The sequence below is a fragment of the Mustelus asterias genome, chromosome 16, assembly GCF_964213995.1.
Source record: "Mustelus asterias chromosome 16, sMusAst1.hap1.1, whole genome shotgun sequence".
NCBI classification, from domain to species: Eukaryota; Metazoa; Chordata; class Chondrichthyes; order Carcharhiniformes; family Triakidae; genus Mustelus; species Mustelus asterias.
The window spans coordinates 89494905-89520556 of NC_135816.1; the positions used below are offsets into that span (position 1 = coordinate 89494905).

The following is a 25652-nucleotide window of genomic DNA, read 5'->3' on the forward strand; positions in this document are numbered from 1 at the left end:
ACAAATCAAGTTGTACTCTGACGTACTTCCGTACAATTGTGGTACATGTAATATTCATTATATATTCAGTGTGAGTCATACAGCTTGAGGTTCAAAATAATTCCACTCCCCTCAGTTCTGGTTGATTGGTCTTAGACAGCGACCTTCCCCCATCGCAGCTCTTCTGTTGCTGCTTCGTTTTGCTGCTCTGCTTTGTGCATCAAGGCTACCTAATTGCTGCAACTTCGTCACAGAAACATTAGCACAGAAAAGGCCCTTTGGCCCATTGAATTGCTTCTTGGAAGTACAGCAGAGAGGGAGAGATTCGCGAGAGGAGTGTTGCGGGTAAGCGCTTTTATTTTTTAACTTACTTTTTCGTGGGTTTTTTAAAAAATCTCTAAACCCGGAAGTGGTCGCGCAGGGAGGTCTGGGAGAGAGAGATTTTTTTTTCCCCAATAAATTGGAACAGAGAGGAATCCCGATACTCTACACTTGTAGAGTATCCCACCCTCCCTCCTCCTCTAACCTAAAAAAAAAGACCCAGTGAGAGCAGGGCTTTGGAGAAAACAGGAGGAGGAAAGGTAAGTTTAAAATTTTCATTCACTTTTTTTTTCCCTGTGTGTTTAAAAGGGCAATTATGAGTGTGAGGCCAGTATGTTGTTCCCAATGTAGGATGTGGGAGGTCCTGGAGGCTCCTAGCCTCCCGGACGACCATATCTGTGCTGGGTGTGTTGAGCTGCGGTTCCTAAGGGACCATGTTAGGGAACTGGAATTGCAGCTCGAGGACCTTCGCCGGGTTAGGGATAGTGAGGAGGTCATTGACAGGAGCTATCGGCAGGTGGTCACACCGGGACCACGGGAGGAGGGTAACTGGGTAACAGTGAGGAAGGAGAAAGCTCGGTTGATGGTGAGCACCCCGGTGGATGTGCCCCTTAATAATAAGTACTCCTGTCTGAGTACTACTGGGGAGGACAGCCCACCTGGGGGAAGCAGCGGTGGCAGTGTCTCTGGAGCTGAGCCTGGCCCAGTAGTGCAAAAGGGAAGGAAAGGAGGGTAGTGCTAATTGGGGACTCTACGGTGAGGGGGTCAGATAGGCGTTTTTGCAGACACAGACGGGACTCTCGGATGGTGGTTTGCCTCCCTGGTGCAGGGGTCCGGGATGTCTCTGGTCGAGTCCCAGAAATCCTGAAGGGGGAGGGAGAGGAGCCGAAGGTCGTGATGCATATAGGTACTGCTGACATAGGTAGGAAGAGGGAAGGGGTCGTGAAAAGAGAATATAGGGAGTTAGGTAGACAGCTGAGAAAGAGGAATGCAAAGGTAGTAATCTCGGGATTGCTGCCTGTGCCGCGGGAGAGTGAGAACAGGAATCGGTGGAGAATGAATGCGTGGCTGAGGGACTGGAGCAAGGGACAAGGATTTGGGTACTTGGATCATTGGGACCTCTTTAGGGGCAGGTGTGACCTGTTTAAAAAAGACGGGTGGCACTTGAATCCCAGGGGGACCAATATCCTGGCGGGAAGGTTGGCTAAGGCTACTGGAGAGACTTTAAGCTAGAAAGCTTGGGGGGAGGGAATCGAAATGAGGGGACTGAGAGCGAGGAGGTTAGCTCGCAAATAGATAAGGAATGTAGACAGGGTAAGAGGGAGGTTAGACGAGTGATGGAGAAGGGAAGTGCTCAGGCTGAAGGTCTGAGATGTGTCTATTTTAATGCCAGGAGTGTAGTGAATAAAGTGGATGAGCTTAGAGCGTGGATTGCTGCTTCGAATTGTGATGTGGTGGCCATTACGGAGACTTGGATGTCTCAGGGACAGGACTGGGTGCTTCAGGTGCCGGGTTTTAGATGTTTCAGGAAGGACAGGGAGGGAGGCAAGAGAGGGGGGGGAGTGGCACTGTTGATCAGGGATAGTGTCACGGCTGTAGAGAAGGTGGACGCCGTGGAGGGATTGACTACGGAGTCTCTGTGGGTGGAGGTTAGGAACAGGAAAGGGTCGGTAACTTTGCTGGGTGTTTTCTATAGGCCGCCCAATAGTAACAGAGATGTTGAGGAGCAGATGGGGAAACAGATCCTGGAGAGATGTAGGAATAACAGAGTTGTCGTGATGGGAGATTTTAATTTCCCAAACATAGATTGGAATATCCCTAGGGCTAGGGGTTTGGATGGAGAGGAGTTTGTTAGGTGTGTCCAGGAGAGTTTCCTGACACAGTATGTGGATAAGCCTACTAGAGGAGAGGCTGTACTTGATCTGGTGCTGGCTAATGAACCTGGACAGGTGGAGGATCTCTCGGTGGGTGAGCATCTTGGGGATAGCGATCATAATTCTATCTCCTTCACGATAGCATTGGAAAGAGATAGGATCAGACAGGCTAGGAAAGTGTTTCTCTGGAGTAAAGGGAAATACAGTGTCATCAGGGAGGAAATTAGACGGGTAAATTGGAAGGAGGCATTCTTGGGGAAAAGTACCGAAGGAAAGTGGAGGATTTTCAAGGAATGTTTGTCTGGAGCTCTGCATGACAACGTTCCGATGAGACAGGGGGGTGTTGGTAGGGTACGGGAACCGTGGTGCACGAAGGTTGTGATGAACCTGGTGAATAAGAAAAGAGAGGCGTACAGAAGGTTCAGAGAGCTAGGAGGTGTTAAGGATTTAGAGGAGTATACGGGATGTAGGAAGGAGCTTAAGAAGGAAATTAGGAGAGCGAGAAGGGGTCATGAGAAGACCTTGGCGGGTAAGATTAAGGAGAATCCCAAGGCTTTCTACAAATATGTCAAGAGTAAAAGGATGAGATGTGAAGGCATAGGACCCTTAAAAGGTGAAGGGGGAAAAGTTTGTGCGGAACCGTTAGAAATGGCGGAGGTGCTTAATGAATACTTTACCTCGGTATTCACGGTGGAAAGGGATCTGGGTGGTTGTACTGCTGGTTTGCGGTGGACAGAAAGGATCGAGCATGTGGACATAAAGAAAGAGGATGTGTTGGAACTATTGAATGGCATCAAGGTTGGTAAGTCGCCGGGACCGGATGGGATGTACCCCAGGTTACTGTGGGAGGCGAGGGAGGAGATTGCGGAGCCTTTGGCGATGATCTTTGCATCGTCGATGGAGACGGGAGAGGTTCCGGAGGATTGGAGGATTGCAGATGTGGTCCCTATATTCAAGAAAGGGAACAGGGACAGCCCGGGAAATTACCGACCGGTGAGTCTAACCTCAGTGGTTGGTAAGTTGATGGAGAGGATCCTGAGAGACAGGATTTATGATCATCTAGAGAAGTTTAGTATGATCAAAAGTAGTCAGCACGGCTTTGTCAAGGGCAGGTCGTGCCTTACGAGCCTGGTTGAGTTCTTTGAAAATGTGACCAAACACATTGACGAAGGAAGAGCGGTGGATGTGGTCTATATGGACTTCAGCAAGGCGTTCGATAAGGTCCCCCATGCAAGACTTCTTGAGAAAGTGAGAGGGCATGGGATCCAAGGGGCTGTTGCCTTGTGGATCCAGAACTGGCTTGCCTGCAGAAGGCAGAGAGTGGCTGTGGAGGGGTCTTTCTCTGCATGGAGGTCAGTGACCAGTGGAGTGCCCCAGGGATCTGTTCTGGGACCCTTGCTGTTTGTCATTTTCATAAATGACCTGGATGAGGAAGTGAAGGGATGGGTTGGTAAGTTTGCTGACGACACCAAGGTAGGTGGTGTTGTGGATAGTTTGGAGGGATGTCAGAAGTTGCAGCGAGACATAGATAGAATGCAAGACTGGGCGGAGAAGTGGCAGATGGACTTCAACCCGGATAAGTGTGTAGTGATCCATTTTGGCAGATCCAATGGGATGAAGCAGCAGTATAATATGAAGGGTACCATTCTTAGCAGTGTAGAGGATCAGAAGGACCTTGGGGTCCAGGTCCATAGGATTCTTAAATCGGCCTCGCAGGTGGAGGATGCGGTCAAGAAGGCGTACGGCGTACTAGCCTTCATTAATCGAGGGATTGAGTTTAGGAGTCGGGAGATAATGCTGCAGCTTTATAGGACCCTGGTTAGACCCCACTTGGAGTACTGCGCGCAGTTCTGGTCACCTCATTACAGGAAAGATGTTGAAGCCATTGAAAGGGTGCAGAGGAGATTTACAAGGATGTTGCCTGGATTGGGGGGCATGCCTTATGAGGATAGGTTGAGGGAGCTTGGTCTCTTCTCCCTGGAGAGACGAAGGATGAGAGGTGACCTGATAGAGGTTTACAAGATGTTGAGAGGTCTGGATAGGGTAGACTCTCAGAGGCTATTTCCAAGGGCTGAAATGGTTGCTACGAGAGGACACAGGTTTAAGGTGCTGGGGGGTAGGTACAGAGGAGATGTCAGGGGTAAGTTTTTCACTCAGAGGGTGGTGGGTGAGTGGAATCGGCTGACGTCGGTGGTGGTGGAGGCAAACTCGTTGGGGTCTTTTAAGAGACTTCTGGATGAGTACATGGGATTTAATGGGATTGAGGGCTATAGATAGGCCTAGAGGTAGGGATATGATCAGCGCAACTTGTGGGCCGAAGGGCCTGTTTGTGCTGTGGCTTTCTATGTTCTATGTTCTATGAATCTGCACCTACAATAACTACCACTAAAGTCGCACTAATCCCATTTTCCAGCACTTGTCCCGTATATTTGAATGTTATATTTCAAGTGCTCATCCAAATACGTTTTAAAGGTTGTAAGGTTTTCGGCCTCCACGACCTTCCCAGGCAGTGCATTCCAGATTCTCACCACGCTGAATTATTTTTTTTCCCAAATCCCCTCTGAATATCCTGCCCCTCAGCCTAAAGCTGTGCCCCCTCATGATTGACCCCTCAACCAAGAGCAACAGTTGCTTCCTTTTCAACCTGTCCATACCCCTCATAATCTTATACACTTTAACCATGTACCCTCTCAGTCTTCTCTGCTCAAGAGCAAACAATCCAAGCCTATCCATTCTCTCCTTATAGCTAAAACGCTCCATTCCAGGCAACATCCTAGTGAATCTCCTTTCTACCCCTCTAGTGCAATCACATCTTTCCTATAGTGAGGTAACCAGAACTGCACACAGTACTCCAATTGTGGCCTAACCAACATTTTGTATGATTCCAACATAATCGCCTTGCTCTTGTACTCTATTGCATGACTGATAACTCCACCATATTGAGTCACAATTCTCATAGGTCTCCACTGTTTGGGTATCTTATCTAAATGAGATCCTGCTTGAGCTTTGGTGGGTCGTCTACTTACCACACTTTACAGAGTCATAGAGGTTTACAGCATGGAAACAGGCCATTCAGCCCAACTTGTCGATGCTGCCCTTTTTTTAAAAAAACCCCTAAGCTGATCCCAATTGCCCGCATTTGGCCCAAATCCCTCTATACCCATCGTACCCATGTAACTATCTAAATGCTTTTTAAAAGACAAAATTGTACCCGCCTCTACTACTACCTCTGGCAGCTTGTTCCAGACACCCACCACTCTCTGTGTGAAAACATTGCTCCTCTGGACACTTGTATCTCTCCCCGCTCACCTTAAACCCAAGCCGTCTAGTTTTAGACTCCCCTACCTTTGGGAAAAGATATTTACTCTCTAGCTGATCTGTGCCCCCTCATTATTTTATAGACCTCTATAAGATCACCTCTCAGCCTCCTACGCTTCAGAGAAAAAAGTCCCAGTCTATCCAGACTCTCCTTATAACTCAATCCATCAAGTTCTGGTAGCATCCTAGTAAATCTTTTCTGCATTCTTTCTAGTTGAATAATGTCCTTTCTATAATAGGGTGACCAGAATTGCACACACTATTCCAAGTGTGGCCTTACCAATGTCTTCTACAACTCCAAGACATTCCAACTCCTGTATTCAATGTTCTGACCGATGAAACCAAGCATGCCGAATGCCTTCTTCACCACTCTGTCCACCTGTGACTCCACTTTCCAGGAGCTGTGAACATGTACCCCTAGATCTCTTTGTTCTGTAAATCTCCCAATGCCCTACCATTAACTGAGTAAGTCCTGCCCTGGTTCAATCTACCAAAATACATCACCTCGCATTTGTCTAAATTAAACTCCCATCTGTCATTCGTCAGCCCACTGGCCCAATTGATCAGGATCCCGTTGCAAATGGAGATAACCTTCTTCACTGTCCACTACGCCACCAATCTTGGTGTCATCTGCAAACTTACTAACCATGCCTCCTATATTCTCATCCAAATCATTAATATAAATGACAAATAACAGTGGACCCAGCACTGATCCCTGAGGCACACCGCTGGTCTCAGGGCTCCAGTTTGAAAAACAAATCTCTACACCCACCCTCTGGCATCTGTCAAGAAGTCAATTTTGTATCCATTTGGATACCTCACCCTGGATCCCATGAGATTTAACCTTCTCTTTTTCTTTTACAATGTCTTGTTCCCTGGTATGTGATGATACTAAGAAATGTATTTATATCATGTTTCTTGTAAGGGATATGTTTAAAATTCAGCTCTGTTTTACCTGGTGCTGATTTGTCTGCAAAATAGAAGTTCACATGTTGAAATTGCAGGCCAGTGCTTTCTTTTAGCTTGGGATTTGTCTGTTTTATTCTGAGTTGACGCATTTTTGTTTGTTTGATTTTTCTCCTGGCTTTTCAGATTAGGGTTTTGATGAGGTTGATTGACAGTCATGTGCTTAAGGGGAAGAGCTAAGCTTACAGGGAAAAGCAGCCAGTGACTGCCAGGTTCTGAAAGAAGCAAGAGGTCCCTCTGTCTCTCTCTGCTACTGGTTTGGACCTGCTAGGAGAAATCGGTCTCTGTTTTTCTCTCTCCAAAAGTGTTCTGGAGGCTCAAGGACTGGCATCCCAAGCACAAGTACTTAAGCCAATGTGTTGCGAATGGATTTTGAAGAGAGGTTTAAGTCCATTAAAGGAATATTGCTTGAATTGGAACCAGTAGAGATAGGTTAGCAGTTAACAATTGTATCCTGTCATGTTATTAGTTCAATTGGTAAAAATTCAGCAAATTTATTTGTTATAGTTAAACTGTATTGTTAAAATAAGGTTTGTTTTGATTAATGTTTCCTGTGTGTCAATAGAATCACACCTGGAGTGAAACACCTTATGCCAAAATAGAAAAACTGTTGGGCTTCATAACATACTTTGGGATTTCTGATCCGTACCTTAACAGTTATTACCTAACAGTCTCAATACTCAACCTGCTAGTTCAGGCATGAGCCTCTCGAAAATACTGCAGGATATATATTGAGAATTGAGAAGTGAAATAAACAATAAACAACACAATTGGTAATTTACAGAGTGCTTAGTTTCACTCAGCATTCTTAACCTTTCTCCGCCTTTAGCAAGTTACATTCGTAATAAACCACAATTATCTCAGTAAGGTATATAATGCATTTAATTAGAAGCATATATTAAAATTCAATTGTTTGCACAATCTATTAAATCTTACATTAGGTTGGACAAGCTGGAATTGTTCTCCTTGGAGCAGAGGAGATTTGGAGGGTGATCTTACTATTGTACCCTGGCGGCAAGACTGCGAGAGAGCCGAGAAATTAGGTTTGCGCCCAATTTCTCACCTTTCACTATCTTACTGGCCCCGGATATCGGGTGTAAGGCTGAACGTCCTTTTAAAATTTATTTACCTGTTAATTTAAATAGAATTAGTGAGCCTGGGATGGAATCGTCTGGGCTGCCCTGCACCTGTCTGGGAAGCTTCTCTCTGGTGAGTGTCATGTATGATCCCCCATCAACAGAGACCAAGCATGATGGCCTCGCTGATAGAACTGGAGGCCATTGAGGCCTTCTCTCCCCCCCCCCCCCCCCCCCAAACCCCCCTCCCCCTGAGAGATCAGAGGCGAGGAGGTGTGTCGCTTGGGCAGTGCCAGCCTCGCACTGCCAACGTAGCACCGTGCCAGTGCCCACTGTGCACCAGGCAGTGCCAAAGGGACAGGGTCAGAAGGGAGAGCTGCACGGTGATTGGTTTGGGGGGGATGGGGGGAACTGCCATTCTGCAACAACGGTTGGTGGGGGGAGGGACGGCTGCTCGCAATGGCTGAGTTGGAGGGGGGCGGTCTGGATTTAGGCCACAAAGACCAGTTATAGCAGCAGACGCACGGACAGATCTCTGCTGCTCTCAGAGCACAGAAACCTGCACATGCTGCTATTTTGGGTGATTTAGGCCCCATCCACTCCCCCGCTGGCGAATTTCAAGTTTGTCAAGATTTATTTTTGCCATAGTGTGATCAGAAAAAACAGCCTTAATTTCTCCCATTTTCCCATTCACTTGACCCTTAGAATCCTTTTGGTAAAATCGCCCCTTTGATAGAAGAGTTTGATGAATTTTCCAGATGGTGGGGTCTTGCTTTCCACCATCGCTGCTGACTTGGACTGCTCTGCATCCATTTCACACTCAACTGATTCACATAATCTGATTAGCTGGCAGCACTGCAGTCCCAGCAGTGACTGTGAAGAGTGTAAAGCATTATATAGCTGGTAACATCTTTTGTTTCTTTGGTCTGGATGCTCTGATAATTAAGTCTTTTAAACTTAAAGATCACCTGCTTCAACCCTCATAACATTGTTTGCCTCAAGTCCTGCATCAGCTTATCTCCTGCTGAATCCTCATACATACCTTTGTGCACTCCTGGCCGACCTTCCATTATCTCTCATCACAAGGAACTCCAAAATTCAGCAGCTTGTCCCCAATCTTCCCCAGGTGCTTTCCAGATGTTATACCTATGTTTATTCTTTCAATTGTCCAGTTTAAAATTTCCATCCTCCTGTTTAAATATCTTCCTGGCTGTGACTCTCTCTATCTCCGGAACCTTATTCTCCTCTACAACCCTCCTGTATCACTGAAAATCTCTGTTGCTGTGATGCTGATCTCTTAGAATCATTGAACTTTACATCACGGAAAGAGGCCATATGGCCCATCATGTCTGCACTGGCCATTCTAATCACATTTTCCAGCTAGGTTCATAACCTTGTGTGCTATTGGGTTTCAAGTGCTCATCTCAATGCTTCTTAAAAGATGATGGTTTCCACCTTCAGGTCAACTCAGTGAGGAGTCTGAGGGGGGTGGTGGGCTGAGTGGGGACTCTGAGGGGCTGGGGCGTGGGAGGGTTGTTCAAGTCATCCTCATGCCTGCGTGGTGTGGGGAGGGGTAACCCATTATTTGAATGGTTTGGCGGGGGGGGGAAGGATGCCCCTCATTGCCGAGGAGTTGGTGGTGCTCCCCTGAACTGCTGGGGTCCAGCACGCCAGACCTATGCTAGTCATTACCAACATCTAAGCTTGCCTGGTGTAATTCCTGCTGGAGAGGCAGGTGAATGTCAGGGGACTGGTGAATGGGCCGTCAATCCCACATTACATAGAACATAGAACAGTACAGCACTGAACAGGCCCTTTGGCCCACGATGTTGTGCCGAGCTTTATCTGAAGCCAAGATCAAGCTATCCTACTCCCTATCATCCTGGTGTGCTCCATGTGCCTATCCAATGACCGCTTAAATGTTCCTAAAGTGCCTTACTTCACTTTCACTGCAGGCAGTCCATTCCACACCCCAACCACTCTCTGCGTAAAGAACCTACCTCTGATATCCTTCCTATATCTCCCACCACGAACCCTATAGTTATGCCCCCTTGTAATAGCTCCATCCACCCGAGGAAATAGTCTTTGAACATTCACTCTATCTATCCCCTTCATCATTTTATAAACCTCTATTAAGTCTCCCCTCAGCCTCCTCCGCTCCAGAGAGAACAGCCCTAGCTCCCTCAACCTTTCCTCATAAGACCTACTCTCCAAACCAGGCAGCATCCTGGAAAATCTCCTCTACACTCTTTCCAGCGCTTCCACATCCTTCTTATAGTGAGGTGACCAGAACTGCACACAATATTCCAAATGTGGTCTCACCAAGGTCCTGTACAGTTGCAGCATAACCCCACGGCTCTTAAACTCCAACCCCCTGTTAATAAAAGCTATCACACTATAGGCCTTCTTCACAGCTCTATCCACTTGAGTGGCAACCTTTAGAGATCTGTGGATATGGACCCCAAGATCTCTCTGTTCCTCCACAGTCTTCAGAACCCTACCTTTGACCCTGTAATCCACATTTAAATTAGTCCTACCAAAATGAATCACCTCACATTTATCAGGGTTAAACTCCATTTGCCATTTTTCAGCCCAGCTTTGCATCCTATCTATGTCTCTTTGCAGCCTACAACAGCCCTCCACCTCATCCACTACACCAATCTTGGTGTCATCAGCAAATTTACTGATCCACCCTTCAGCCCCCTCCTCTAAGTCATTAATAAAAACCAGAAAGAGCAGAGGACCAAGCACTGATCCCTGTGGCACTCCACGAGCAACCTGCCTCCAATCCAAAAATTTTCCATCCACCACCATCCTCTGTCTTCGATCAGACAGCCAGTTACCTATCCAATCGGCCAACTTTCCCTCTATCCCACACCTCCTCACTTTCATCATAAGCCGACCATGGGGGACCTTATCAAATGCCTTACTAAAATCCATGTATATGACATCAACTGCCCTACCTTCATCAACACACTTAGTTACCTCCTCAAAAAATTCTATCAAATTTGTGAGGCACGACTTGCTCTTCACGAATCCGTGCTGACTATCCCCGATTAATCTGCATCTTTCTAAATGGTCGTAAATCCCATCCCTAAGGACCTTTTCAATCAATTTACCAACCACCGAAGTAAGACTAACCGGTCTATAATTACCAGGGTCATTTCTATTCCCTTTCTTAAACAGAGGATCAACATTCGCCATTCTCCAGTCCTCTGGCACTATCCCCATGGACAGCGAGGACCTAAAGATCAAAGCCAAAGGCTCTGCAATCTCATCCCTTGCCTCCCAAAGAATCCTAGGATACATTTCATCAGGCCCAGGGGACTTATCGACCTTCAGTTTATTCAAAACTGCCAGGACATCCTCCCTCCGAACATCTATTTCCTCCAGCCTATTAGCCTGTAACACCTTCTCTTCCTCAAAAACATGGCCCCTCTCCTTGGTGAACACTGAAGAAAAGTATTCATTCATCACCTCGCCTATTTCTACTTACTCCATACACAAGTTCCCACTACTGTCCTTGACCGGCCCTAACCTCACCCTGGTCATTCTTTTATTCCTCACATAAGACTAAAAAGCCTTGGGGTTTTCCTTGATCCGACCCACCAAGGACTTCTCATGTCCCCTCCTAGCTCTCCTAAGCCCCTTTTTCAGCTCATTCCTTGCTAACTTGTAACCCTCAATCGAGCCATCTGAACCTTGTTTCCTCATCCCTACATAAGCTTCTCTTTTCCTTTTCACAAGACATTCCACCTCTTTCGTGAACCATGGTTCCCTCACTCGGCCATTTCCTCCCTGCCTGACAGGGACATACCTATCAAGGACACCCAGTATTTGTTCCTTGAAAAAGTTCCACTTTTCATTAGTTCCTTTCCCTGACAGTTTCTGTTCCCAACTTATGCCCCCTAATTCTTGCCTCGTGGCATCATAATTACCTCTCCCCCAATTGTAAACCTTGCCCTGCCGTACGGCCCTATCCCTCTCCATTGCAATAACAAAAGACACCGAATTGTGGTCACTATCTCCAAAGTGCTCTCCCACAACCAAATCTAAGACTTGGCCCGGTTCATTTCCCAGTACCAAATCCAATGTGGCCTCACCTCTTGTCGGCCTATCCACATATTGTGTCAGGAAACCCTCCTGCACACACTGCACAAAAACTGCCCCATCCGAACTATTTGACCTACAAAGGTTCCAATCAATTTTTGGAAAGCTAAAGTCCCCCATGACAACTACCCTGTGACCCCCACACATATCCATAATCTGCTTAGCAATTTCTTCCTCCACATCTCTATTACTATTTGGGGGCCGATAGTAAACTATAGGGGGTTTGCATAATTATTGGGTTGCCACCTCTGTGGACGGGATCCCACTCAGGACTGGCTGGATATGCTGGAAGTATCACAAAGGCTTTTTTTCCAGACGCTGAGTTCTCCAGGCCATCGCAATTCTTGTCGGGAGCTAGCGGGTCCGGAGAATTCCCCCACCATATCTTTTTGGTCACTCATGCTAATATATTCTGCTTTGCATTTTGTTCATCAGCTGATCCCACCTCTGTGTAAAGCTCTGGACCATTTGTCCATAGTAAATGCTCTATATAATTCTAAGCTGTTGATGAATGTATTGACCACACAAGGTTCACTGATTAACATGCGTTCCTAGTGACCGAGCATTCGCACAGACAGCAGATCTGCAGGATAATGAATTAAGGTGTTTTAGTTACTGAGGAGAGTGATTGAATTGCTTGGATTTCCATCACTGGCTGATTCTTCTGACCAATAAATCAACAACAATTTCTTTGTGGTAATTTCTCAGTTTTCTTTGACTTTCTCAGTTCAGAATCACCACTTCCCTGCTATCTGAGTTCTGAATCATAGAATCCCTCCAGTGCAGAACGAGGCCATTCGGCCCATTGAGTCTGCACCGACCACAATCCCACCCAGGCCCTACCCCCACATGTTTACTCACTAATCCCTCTAACCTACGCATTTTAGGATTTGAAGGGGGAATTTTTAACCTGGCCAATCAACCTAACCCGCACATCTTTGGACTGTGGGAGGAAACCGGAGCACCCGGAGGAAACCCACACAGACACGAAGAGAACATGCAAACTCCACACAGACAGTGACCCGAGCCGGGAATCGAACCCGGGACCCTGGAGCTATGAAGCAGCAGTGCTAACCACTGCGCTACCGTGCTGCCCTCTGATTCACTGCTGTTTTATTTCTGAGCAAATCACAAGGTGTGACAGCTAGAAGTATGAGAAACAAGTGAATCATTTCTGATGGCATGCTGGACACTGAAGTAGAGAGAAAACTAAAGACATTAAAATTACTGTAGAATCTCATTCCTCACGCTCCTTGAAAGATATTTCTGCTTTAGTGTCATCAGGTTGTTTCCTGTTATTGATTGAATCACACTATTTTCAGAACATTCACCCATGTTTACCATGGATCAGGATCTGCCTCAGTTACTGTATTCTGAGCTCAAAACAACTGAGAAATCCCATCACGGAGCAGATCATTTCTTTCTCAATCTCAGTGTTTTTCTTTCACTTTTCTTCTCAATATATTCATTATTCTTCTTGACAGAAAGTCATTGAACTCATGGAGAAGGGAAACCGGGCGGAAAGTTCCCATCTTCTCCTAAATCTGGTGATGGAGAAAGGATCTCGAGCCCGAAGGTCGATGTGGAAATCCATGATGAAAATGAGCCATTCTGTTCCAAAGTTGGACAAAATACTGAAAATAATACAAGAACCTGGTATGGTAAAAATCACACAGTGTGCTCCACTTCAGATTCAATCATTGCAGATATTACCATAACGCTACACAGATCTAATTTCATTCAATATGAATTGATTTTAAACAGGTTCTGACTTCTACATGAACATGAAGCGAGATGTATCCGAAATATCCAGTCACCTGAAAGGTAAATGATGAACTGGAGATTTGAAACTATTTATTTCACTTGTGACAATTGCTTGTTCAGAGATTTTAAGAATCTGAGAATCAGAACTTAAAAGGCTGGGTAAAAAGGATTGAATGTATGTTGGATTTGCCATAATTCTTAAACATTCTGCATAATATTACAACTTACACAATTTCTGTGGTTCCTAAATATGAGGATTGTTACCACTGATGAATTTTCATACACACCCAGCAGGATCCTGATGCACTGAAATCCCATACACACCTGACAGGATCCTGATATACTGTGAAACCCTGTCCACACCTGGCAAGATTCAGATACATTTGAAAGAGTGCAGAGGTCTTTGAGTGTTTTGGTTTGATTTATTATTTTCATATGTATTGATATATGGTGAAAGTATTGTTTCTGGCGTGCTATACAGACAAAACATACCATGAAAGGAGAGGATGCAGAATATAGTGTTACTGTCATAGCTAGGGTGCAGAGAAAGATCAACTTAATGCAAGGTAGGTCCATTCAAAAGTCTGATGGCAGCAGGGAAGAAGCTGTTTTTGAGTCATAGAACATAGAACAGTACAGCACAGAACAGGTCCTTCGGCCCACGATGTTGTGCCGAGCTTTATCTGAAACCAAGATCAAGCTATCCCACTCCCTATCATCCTGGTGTGCTCCATGTGCCTATCCAATAACCGCTTAAATGTTCCTAAAGTGTCTGACTCCACTATCACTGCAGGCAGTCCATTCCACACCCCAACCACTCTCTGCGTAAAGAAACTACCTCTGATATCCTTCCTGTATCTCCCACCACGAACTCTATAGTTATGCCCCAGAGTCGGTTGGTATGTGCCCTCAGACTTTTGCGTATTTTTCCCAACGGAATCAGCTGGAAGCGAGTATGTCCGAGCTGCGTGGGGTTCTTGATTATGCTGGCTGCTTTTCCGAGGCAGTAGGATGTGTCAACAGAGTCAATGGATGGGAGGCTGATTTGCGTGATGGACTGGGCTTCGTTCACGACTCTTTGTAATTTCTTGCAGTCTTGGTCAGAGCAGGAGCCATACCAAGCTGTGATACAACCAAGAAGAATGCTTTCTATGGTGCATCTGTAAAGGTTGATGAGTCGTAGCTGACATGCCAAATTTCCTTTGCTTCCTGAGAAAGTAGAGGCATTGGTGGGCTTTCTTAACAATAGCATCAGCATGGAGGGAACAGGAAAGATTGTTGGTGACCTGGACACCTCTGTCCAATGAAGGTTACAGAGACAGTGAAAGGTGAAGTCATGGAGAAATATCTGGAAACAGGAGTGAAAACATTTGGAATAAAAGGTTGTCATACTGATTTTGGAAATTGGTGAGAAATCTGAAAGTAAAAACATTCAGTAGGTCAGGTAGCAACTATGGAGACAGAAACAGAGTTAATGGCCTGAGATTTTTGCCTATTGAACACACACACTTCGCAGGCCTGGAAGTGGTCGTGAAACACATTCCCAGCCAGGAGGAGTCCCAGAAGCGCAATTTAACACTGGCCAGCCATGGCTATGCAGCATGAAACACACACTCTGTAAGACTGAACAGTGCCGGGGAGGGCGGGAAGAGGGTGGGCACTAAAAAAGGGAGGGTGTGTGTTTCCCTTGGGGACAGATACTGGGGAGCAGTCTCAGGGAGCTGCAGATCTGTGAAAAATAAATATTGCTGTTAAAGCTAGGTGACGAGTATTGAGGCAGCACAATTATACAGAGACCTCAATCCCCGGACACGTGTTTATTTTAATTTAGCTCTGACAATTCATCCTGCCCTGGATCCGTGTTGCAGCTAAAACTTAAAGGTCATTTGGCCATTCGGCCCGCCTGCCAACTGTAAAAGTAGATGACCACGTCAAACTGTGTTCAATTGGCTCCTCAGTGGGCTAAATTGCCTGCTGGATTGTTCGCGGGCGCGCACCAAAATATTGCTGGAGTCTGCGACAATATTGGGATGTGCACCCAGCACCTCCTTGCACCATTTCACACGCTTCCAGGTTGTGTGTGTGCCCTTCCAAGCAATGTAAAATTCTGGCCAGTGTTTCAGTTTGGTGTCTGTATTACATCTGTTGTGGCCTGAAACATGCATTCAGTTTCTCTCTTCACAGATGCTGCCTGGCCTGCTGAGTATTTCCAGCATTTCCTATTCTTATTACCTTAAATCATCTCTCTGAAGAGTAACAGAACAAGGCGTGAGTTAGAATACGGATACCAGAATTTTGGATGAGCTCCAGTTTAGGGAGAGGGAAAAGTGGAAGACCAGACAGGAGAATATTGAAATGGATCATTGTAGAGGTAAAAAGGCATTAATGCATGTATCAGCAGCAGCAGATGAGCTAAAATGGGAGTGGAGAAGGGAAATATCCCAACAGTGCAGAAAGAGGCTATTCGGCACAATGAGCCTGCTCTCTCAACAATCCCAGCCAGGCCCTATCCCCATAACCCTCTGCATTTACCCCCTAATCCTCTGACACTTGAGGGTCAATTCAGCATGGCCAATCAACCTAACCTGCATATCTTTGGAAAGAAAGGTGGTAGGAGGCAGTGTTGGTGATGGAGAAGATACTGGTTTCAAAGCTTGGATTTGGCCAAGTAGGATTGGAGTGTGCATCTCTTCTCAGTTCCCCCTTACCCATTGCACACAATACCCAGAGAAACTGTCTGAAGGTCTGATATAGTAACAGGCAAACTCCTGCCCAAGCACAGTCTGTATCTCTCTCAAGTGTACACAATTCCCAGACAACCTATGCAGGATCAGATATACATTCGCAGCATAATCACCTTCTAGTGATAGCCGATGTCCTATTTCCCAATTCCACAGAAGTTTAGAATCAATGGCTGTTTCCAAGCTTGATCCATGAGAATAGTACTTCCCTAACTATACTCTGATGTGACTCCATTTTAATACTTAAAAATTAACATGATCCCAGACACCAGCTAAAGTAAAAGCAGCAATCCTCAACCCTTGTTCCGACAACCTACGGCAACACACTGAAATCTGCCCCTTCATCCCTCCCGTCCAACACACTATAATCATCCTCTCGTCCCTTCCATTCAACACGCACTTTAATAGCCCTTCTCCCTTCCATCTAATACACACTGTAATCAACCTCTCTCTTTCCCAATTCACACTGTAGTCAACCGCCTCTATTAAACCTTATGCAATGAAATCAGCCCTCTTCCCTTCCATGCAATACATCCTATTCAGCTTTTTCTCTCCCTCCATCCAACACACATTGTAATCAGCCCCCTTCCCCAATTTATGCTGTCGTCAGCCCTTTCACTAACCCTCTCACTCTGTAATCAGCCATTTCCCCTTCCCTCAATATGCTATTTTAAATTCATTTATGGGATGTGAGCATCACTGACTATGCCAGCATTTATTGCCCATCCCTAATTCCCCTTGAGGAGATGGTGGTGAGCTGCCTTCTTGAACCACTGCAGTCCCAGTACTTGTATAGGTACACCCACTGTGCGGTTAGGGAGGGAGTTCCAGGATTTTGACCCAGTGACAGTGAAGGAATGGTGATTTATTCTAAGACAGGATGGTGAGTGACTTGGAGGATATAATGGCTATTCTGAGGGAGGAGTCATGGGATTCGCTAATCCAATCAGGAACAGAGTTGGGAACTGACTGGGATGTGTTGGGACTTCCCAGTAGTTGGACCCGAGAGCTGAATATGAAAAGCCTGTTTAAAGCACTCTGTAAACAGCTGTTTATAGTTGTAATAAATCATTGTGTTTTATAAGTTAACTAGTGGAGTCAGTCCTTGAAGTTATTACAGAGGGGAACCTCCAGGTGCCAGTGTTCACAGTTATCTGCTGCCGTTATTACCCACTGAGCTTAGGGCACATTGTAATAGCTCCTCTAACCCCCAGACCATACTGTATTCAGACCCTCTCTCCTACCAAACTACACACCTACCCCTCCCCTTCCACAAACACACAGTAATCAGCCCCTCGCCCCAGCTTTTTTCCAGCAGAGTCACTATCCTGGGGGAAATAAACCTGGGACAACAGGCAGCTTGGAGCAGAAATGAAGCAGAGTTTGAATTTGCAACTCAGCCTTTTCTGAAACTCCAGACATGTCAGTCAGTCAGTGAGTTATATTTGACCACCTCTACCTCCATCATGTCATGTACAAACATCCTGGCCTGCTCAGCATTCAAAGTGTTCCTATCCTTCGAAAACATTTTGGGCTCAAAATCTGTATCCCATCTGTATGGTGGCATTGAGTGGATCCATGACTCCGGAGTCAGTCTCCTCTCCACTGTCAGCATAGCTGCCTTGGAGGAGGGGGAGCTCAATTCGCAACATGATGTCCATGAACCCATTGGAGTCACAGCTTAGGACCACCACACTAGAATGCCTCTTGGCTTCTAACCAGGATCGTGTGAGGATTTGTTGTCTAGAATAGGACAGGTTGTATGGGATGAACATTAGACAGAACATAACACCTTCATAGAAATCACCACGTTCAGTAAATATTAGAAGAGAAAGTGAGGATTTGAACATTTCCTCAACCACTGGTATTTTCAGGTAATAATTCCAATGACAGTAACTTTGTTTTAGTTCTACATGTACCTTTATGGAAACTGTGAATGAAATCTTGTCCCATTTTACAGAATGTTGAGGTAGACTTTGAAAGTTGTTTTTATATCAAAGTAACTAACATTAAGAACCACTTTCTGTCTGTTCTAATTGAAGATGTTCAGCAGATACACAAGGAGACACTCCGGCTACAAACTGAATCACTGAGAGTGAACACTATCCTAATAAAGGAGAAGGTTAAGATTTTCCAGCTGGTTGATCAATACGCTGAGCTAACAATAATTTCTACTGTTCGAGATCGGACACTTGTAGAACATGAACTGCTGGCAAGAGGCCGAGACCATGAAGAGTGGAGAAAGAAACATCTCCGGGGAGAACTAGAAAAAATCCGAACTGATCAATTTTTCCAGAGCAGCTTTTCTCAGAGAAATTCCAAATCCGGGATTTCAGCAGCAGTGAGTGGAGTCCCGGGAATTGGAAAAACAACAATGGTGCAAAAGATTGTTTATGACTGGGCCACTGGGAAAATATACTCATACTTTCAATTTGTTTTCAGTTTTAAATTCCGGGATTTGAACACTATTAACTGCAGAACAAATCTGAGGAATCTGATACTGGATCAGTATTCTTACTTTGGGAATGCTCTGGGAGAGCTCTGGAAGAACCCAGAGGGATTACTGTTTATATTCGATGGTTTGGATGAATTCAAGGACAGGATTGATTTTGCTGATAGTCGGAGAAATACAGAACCTCAGTTCATGTGCACAGATCCTGAATGCTGGTGTGAAGTGTCTGACATTGTATACAGTTTAATACAGCACAAGCTGCTCCCAGGATGTTCAGTGCTAGTGACCAGCCGTCCCACTGCACTTGATTTATTGGAAAAGGCTGAGATCAGTGTCTGGGCTGAAATCCTGGGATTTGCTGCTGATGAACGGAAGGAATATTTCAACAAGTTTTGTGAAGATCAGGCAGTGGCAGCAGCTGTATTCAAACACGTGGTTGAGAACGAGATTCTTTACACCATGTGCTACAACCCTTCCTACTGCTGGATCCTCTGTCTGTCACTGGGTCCCTTCTTTACAAAAAGAGACAGGAGACAGCACCAAGTTCCCAAGACCATCACCCAACTATATTCCTACTATATTTACAACATTCTGAAAAACCATAGCACAGATATTGAAAGCCCCCGTGATGTGTTACTGAAGCTTGGTGAGATGGCCTTCACAGGCGTCTCCGAGAAGAAGATTGTATTTAGAAATGAAGATTTGATCAAGTTCAATCTGCAACCTTCCCAGTTCATGTCTGGGTTCCTGATGGAACTTCTGGAGAGTGATGATTCTGTCCAGAGTGTGGTTTACACATTCCCACACCTCACCATCCAAGAGTTTGTAGCTGCACTCGCACAATTCCTGACTCCAGATCCCGGAGATATGCAGAAACGCCTCTGTGAATTATTCAGCAAGGAAGATGGGCGATTTGAGATATTTCTCCGTTTTGTTGCTGGTCTCTCCTCTCCACAGTCAGCTCGGCCCCTGGAGGAGTTTCTGGGTCAATTTGTTCCTCAGACAACCCGTCAAGTGATTGACTGGGTGAAGGAGAAGGTTAAAGGACAGATTGGAAACACAAATGAAGCTGGGAAAAGGAACCTCCTGATCACATTGCACTATCTGTTTGAGTCTCAGAATAAAGCACTGGCTCGATCCACATTGGGCTCTATGAAAACACTTACATTTCAAGAATTGCGACTGACCCCAATTGACTGTGCAGTCCTATCTCAGACCATTGAACTCGGTGATGCAACAAAATACCTTCATCTGCAGAAGTGCTACATTCAGTATGAAGGACTCCAGCGGCTGGAACCCGTTCTGCACAAATGTGAGGGGCTGAGGTAACTGTTTTGTTTGGTCCGTAGCTGGTATTTCATAGTTGCAAAACCATTTAATATATTACAAAAGAAAACAAAAAATCTTCCAGCTCAAACCGAGAAGCAGGGTCAGAAAAATTTAACAAACTAAGATTAGTGTAAAATTCCAAGATGGAAAAGAGGAATGACATCTTTGTGGACGTTATTGGTTTACCTATTAGTAACTGAAGAGTTTGAACATGGAATTATGATGAACAGAAACAATGATATCCATTTACGAGAACAGAAGATAAAATTTCTAAGCATAATAAACACCAGTGCTGAAAAAAGCCTTAGAAATACTAATAAGAATTAGCCACGCAAACTGCAAGCTGTGCTGATTATGTAAAAAAGGTCCAACTACTTAAAATTTCTTTCAATTCTGTTCATTAATTTGTTCATGGGATGTGGGCATCGCTGGCTAGACCAGAATTTATTGACCATCCCTATTGCCCTTGAGAAGCTGGGAGAGAGCTGCTTTCTCTAACTATGTAGTACATGCATTGTAGGAACACTCTCAGTGCTATTAGGAAGGAAGTTCCAAACTTTTGAAGCAGTGACAGTGAAGGAATGGTGCTATACTTCCAAGTCAGGATGGTGTGTGGCTCTGAGGGGAACTTAGAGGTGGTGGCATTCCCATGCAACTGCTGCTCTTGCTGTTCTAGATGGTAGGGATGGTTTTGGAAAGTGCTGTCGAAGGAGCCTTTGTGAGTTGTTGCAGTGCATGTTGTAGATTGTACACACTGCTGCGACTGGGCATCAGTAATGCTGGGATGAATGTGGTGGACGTGTGCCAACCACATGATCTACTTTGTCCTGTATGGTATCCAGCTTCTTGAGTGTGGTTGGAATTGTACTCATCCAGGAAAGTGGATAATATTCCATGACCCTACTGACTTTCACCTTGTAGAAGTTGGACAGACTTTGAGGAATTGGGAGTTACCCTCCACAGAATTTCCAACCTTTAACGACCTCTTTTTATGGTTGAGCCAATTAAATTTCTAGTCAGTGGTACCCCCCCAGAATGTTGATAGTAGAGATTTCAGTGAAGGTAATGTCATTGGATGTCAAGGGAGATGTTTGAATCTTCTCTTGGCAGAGATGGTCAATGCTTGGCATTTCGAAGTCCAATCTTGAATTTGTCCAAGTTTTGCTGCATATATAAACATGAACTGCTTCACTATTTGAGGAGTTGCAGATGTTGCTGAACATTGTGCACTCATTCGGAAATATTCCCACATCTGACATTGTGATGGAGGGAGGATCATTGATAAAATAGGTAAGATGTTGGGTCTGAGAAACTACCCTGAGGAACTCCTGCAGTAATAGTTCTTAAGGCTGAGGTGTTCGACCTTCAGCCACCACAACCATCTGCCTTTGCGCCAGCAGAGAGTTTTCTCTCTCATTCCCATTAACTCCAGTTTTGCTGGGAGTCCTCGGTGAAATGCTATTTTGGTGCCAAAGGCAGTCACTCTCTCCTCACCTTTCGAGTTCAGCTCTTTTGCCAATGTTTGGATGAAAGCCGTAATGAGGTCGGGAGCTAAGTGATCCTGGTGGAAACTAAAGTGAACATCAGTGAGTAGGCTATTCAACCATATAAATTCAGAGCAGGAGTAGGCCGCTTTGCCCCTCAAGCTTGTTCCACCATTCAATAAGATCATGGCTGATCTGATTGTAACCTTAACCCCACATTTCTACCTACTCCCGATAACCTTTTACTCCCTTGTTTATCAAGAATCTATTTAACTCTGCCTGAATAATATTCAAAGACTCTACTTCCATTAGCTTTTGAAGAAGAGTTCCAGAGACTCACGACCCTCTGAGAGGAAAGGTTTCTCCTCATCTCTGCATTAAATGAGCGACCCCATTATTTTTAAGCAGTGACCCCTAGTTCTGGATTCTCCAACAAGAGGAAACATCCTCTCCACATCCACCTTGTCAATGCCCCTCAGGATGTTAAAGGTTTGATCAAAGCTTATCTTACTCTTCTAAATGTTATGATGTGGAGTTGCCGGCGTTGGACTGAGGTAGGCATAGTAAGTAGTCTCACAACACCAGGTTAAAGTCCAACAGGTTTATTTGGTTCTAAATGTTAGTGCACACAAACCTAATCTCTCCAAACTTTCCTCATAAAACATCGCACGTATTCCTGGTATTAATCTAGTAAACCTCCTCTGGACTGCTTATAACCCATTTACACCTTTCCTTTAATGAAGAGACCAGTACTCAACTTGAGGATTCACCAATGCCCTCCCTTCATTTGTAATCAATTCCCCCCACAAGATATGGTAACATACTATTATTAGCTTTCCTAATTACTTGCTGTACTTCCATGCTAGCTCTTTTTGATTCGGGACACTCTTGCATCACTGGCATCTACAGCTGCACCACTGGCATCGACACAGCAATGTGGAAAATTGCCTAATTATGTTCTTTACACAAGAAACAGGACAAATCTAACCCCACCAATCATCAGTAAAGTAATGCAAGGTGCCATCAACAATGCTATCAAGCAGCACTTGCTGAGCAATAATAATTCTTCTAAAAGGAGTTGCATGTAGGGACCATGGGCTAACATGTTGGCGTGGACTGCAGATCGGCTAGCTAATAGGAAACAAAATATTTGTAATCAATTCCCCTCATAAGAAGTGATAACATTCCTATGCACCTCAGAACTGCAATCTCTCACCGTTTAGTTAATAAGCTTCTCTTTTATTATTTCTGCACCATTGGAATTCTCCGGCCGTTCATGCCCATCGCTGCTACAAGCGAGGACAGAGAATTTGACGCTCATCCAAATCTCTTTGCTGCAGCGGGACCAAGAATCCCACTGGCATGAAAGGCCAGAGAATCCCATGCCAAGTTTAGTATCTCTGATTGGCTCTAGAACATGCTGTTCTAAGAAACTACCCCAAAAACATTCAGTATACTCCGCATCTTCCTTTGTTGATCTGACTTTTCCAGTCTGTATGTAAATTAAAATGTCCGATGATGACCGCCATGCCACACTGACAAGCTCCAATTATTTCTTCCCATATGCCCCAAACTACCATGTGGTTACCATTCGGGGGTATGTACATGATTCACACAGTGACTTCTTGATTTTATCATTTCTCATCTCTACCCAAACTGCTCCCACGTCCTACTTTCCTCGGTCATCCCTTTCCATTTGCTAATACCATTGTCAATTAACAGAGCCACCCTTCCACACGTTTCCATGCTTCATGTCCTTCTTAACTATTCTGTACCCTTCAATATTCAGGTCCGAATATATTTTCTTCTGCATTCCTGTCTTCTTAATAGCTCTCAATCGTACTTTTTTTCCTAGTTCATGTTTTGTTTCAAATGCTACACGTATTCCTATTCAGAACTTTTAGTTTTATTCTTTTATTCCTTTTATAATCTGTAGTCCCAGCTGCTGATTTAATATTAGATTTGTACTCATTATCCCTTTCTGTCACCGTCAGTTTTTCTTTTCCCACAATACCTTTCTCATTTGCCTTGTCTCTGCTCTTTGATTTACTGTGTCTTCCTAAATTTGATCCCTTGCCCCCAAAACCCCCTCTTCTTCCCTGGTTATGCGGCTCAGAACAACACCAGTCCCTGCACAGTTTGGGTGTAGACTGTCCCAAAGGTATAGATCCCAGTACAGCAACAATGCCCCACAAACTAGAACCCACATCTTCCACACCAGTCTTTGAGCCACTCACCTCCATCATCTGACTTGTCCGATACAACTTTGCACATTGCTTCAGTAATAATCCAGAGATTTTGACCTTTGAAGTTCTGCTCCTTAATTTGGTGCCTCGGCATTCGTACAGACTGTGTAGAACCACCTCCTTTGTCCTGCCTTTGTCATTGATACCTACATGGACCATGACAACTGGGTCCTCCCCCTCTCATTGGGAGTTTGTCTCCAGACTCCAGTAGATGTTACCAGCAAGTAACATAGATATCTACTCATGCTCTTTGCTGCAGAGGACAGTGTCAATCACTTTGACTATAATTTTCACTACTACCATTACTTTCCGTTTTTGTTTCCTCCAATTTTAATGGCTTCCTGTCCCATCAGGCCATGGTCAGTTCTCTGTTTCATGCATAAGTACCCCCAAGTACCTTTGTGTTTCAGTTGTCTGCAGTTTTCCTCAATTTAAATAATATTCTGTTCTCCCTTCCAAAATGAACAACTTCACATTTTCCCACATTATACTCCATTTGCCAACTTTTTGCCCACTTACTTAAATCAATACCTCTTTGCAACTTGCCTTTCCATCTATTTTTGTGTTATCTTAAAATTTGGCTATCGTACATTTGCTTCCTTCTACCAAGTTATTCATATATATTGTAAATAGCTGCGGTCCCAGCACTGATTCCTGTGGAGTACCACTGGTACAGGTCGCCAACCTGAAAAAGGACTCCTTAGTCCCTCTTGCTGTTTCCTGCCTATTGGCCCGTTCTCTATCCATGCCAATATACTACCTCCAAAACCATGGGCTCTTATCTTATGACTTAGCCTTTTGTGCAGTAGCTTGTCAAATGCCTTCTGGAATTCCAGACACAACACATCTACTCGTTCCCCTCAAAGCTGCTCGAACTTCAAGCCCTTAGTATAGACGTGTTTTCCCTGGATCAAACCAGCACCCAGGAGGTCCCACATGCTGCAGCTGTGACACATCGCCTGTCCTGCCAATGTTAATGTGTTCTAGTTAACGATTTAATTTCTTTTTCAATTATACATTTTACTTTTATATTAATCTTACACCAGTTGCTGGGTTATTTTGAACGTTAGAAATGTTCACCAAATAACCAGTTTCTTCTCCAGTAGCAGTGTAAGACCACTTACTGAAAGGTGAGATTGTTAGAAAGCAGAAGGCAAAAGAGCACTTATTTCTCTTCCTTATCTAACTCCTTAATTACCCAGCTCCCAGTACTCTATTTTAGGTCACACTTCTTGGAGTTAAGCGCATAAGAAAGTTTCTCTGTGACATCTCACTTCCTTCTTGGACTGTGGAGGCTTTGGCAGAAACTACACATCTCTCTCTCTTACGATAACCAGCAGCCTCAATGATAGCTGCCGTGTGAGCTTAAATTAGTCCCCACTCCATCTGACCCTCCTCTATTCACAGCCCCACTGGCTCTAAGTGAACAGAAAATCCATCTCCATAATAATTAATGGCGTCCCATGTGAAAATTAAAATTTTAATCAGCTCTTCACCAGTAGTAAGTTTCTTACCTCTGTGATGAAAATTGTAATTTATTTCCAATGCTCTCTGTTTAGGTTGAGTTACAATAATCTGGGAGATTCAGGAGTGAAACTATTGTCTGCGGCTCTGAGGAAACCGGACTGTAAAATACAGAAACTGGAGTAAGTACCAGACTGCACAATTATGTTCATAACTGGATGTCTGACACTGTAAATTATCAGTAGCATCATATCATTAATAAACACCACGATATTATTACTATTAATATCACAAATATAGACCATGAGTTAACTTTGATTTCTGTCGTGTTTCTCTCTCTGAACGTTATCTCTATGATTCTAACTTATCATTTAACTCACTAGAGGCTTTCCTGTGCCCATCCATTAGGCTATTCAGTCTCTCAGCTCCACAAGCCATTTCACCAGCAATGATTGTGTGTCCTGCCTCCAGGTCTCCCAGCCATTGCTGCAGGCTGGAGATGTCCTTCCCATCAATTTCACTTTCATC

The 25652-nt window shown here is 44.7% G+C and overlaps 1 protein-coding gene and 1 long non-coding RNA gene across 3 annotated transcripts in view; one reads left to right on the forward strand and one right to left on the reverse strand.

Moving 5' to 3' along the window:
* Window positions 1-25652, reverse strand: part of LOC144505282 (uncharacterized) — a 445368-nt gene that overhangs the window by 183937 nt on the left and 235779 nt on the right. The gene's annotated exons all lie outside the window — the stretch shown is intronic.
* Window positions 1-25652, forward strand: part of LOC144505280 (NACHT, LRR and PYD domains-containing protein 3-like) — a 108609-nt gene that overhangs the window by 54969 nt on the left and 27988 nt on the right. For both annotated transcript variants that reach the window (XM_078231351.1, XM_078231350.1), the window contains exons 5-8: window positions 13129-13300; window positions 13409-13468; window positions 18192-19926; window positions 25220-25306. In XM_078231351.1, coding sequence (XP_078087477.1) covers window positions 13129-13300; window positions 13409-13468; window positions 18192-19926; window positions 25220-25306 — 2054 coding nt within the window. The remainder of the gene's footprint in view (window positions 1-13128; window positions 13301-13408; window positions 13469-18191; window positions 19927-25219; window positions 25307-25652) is intronic.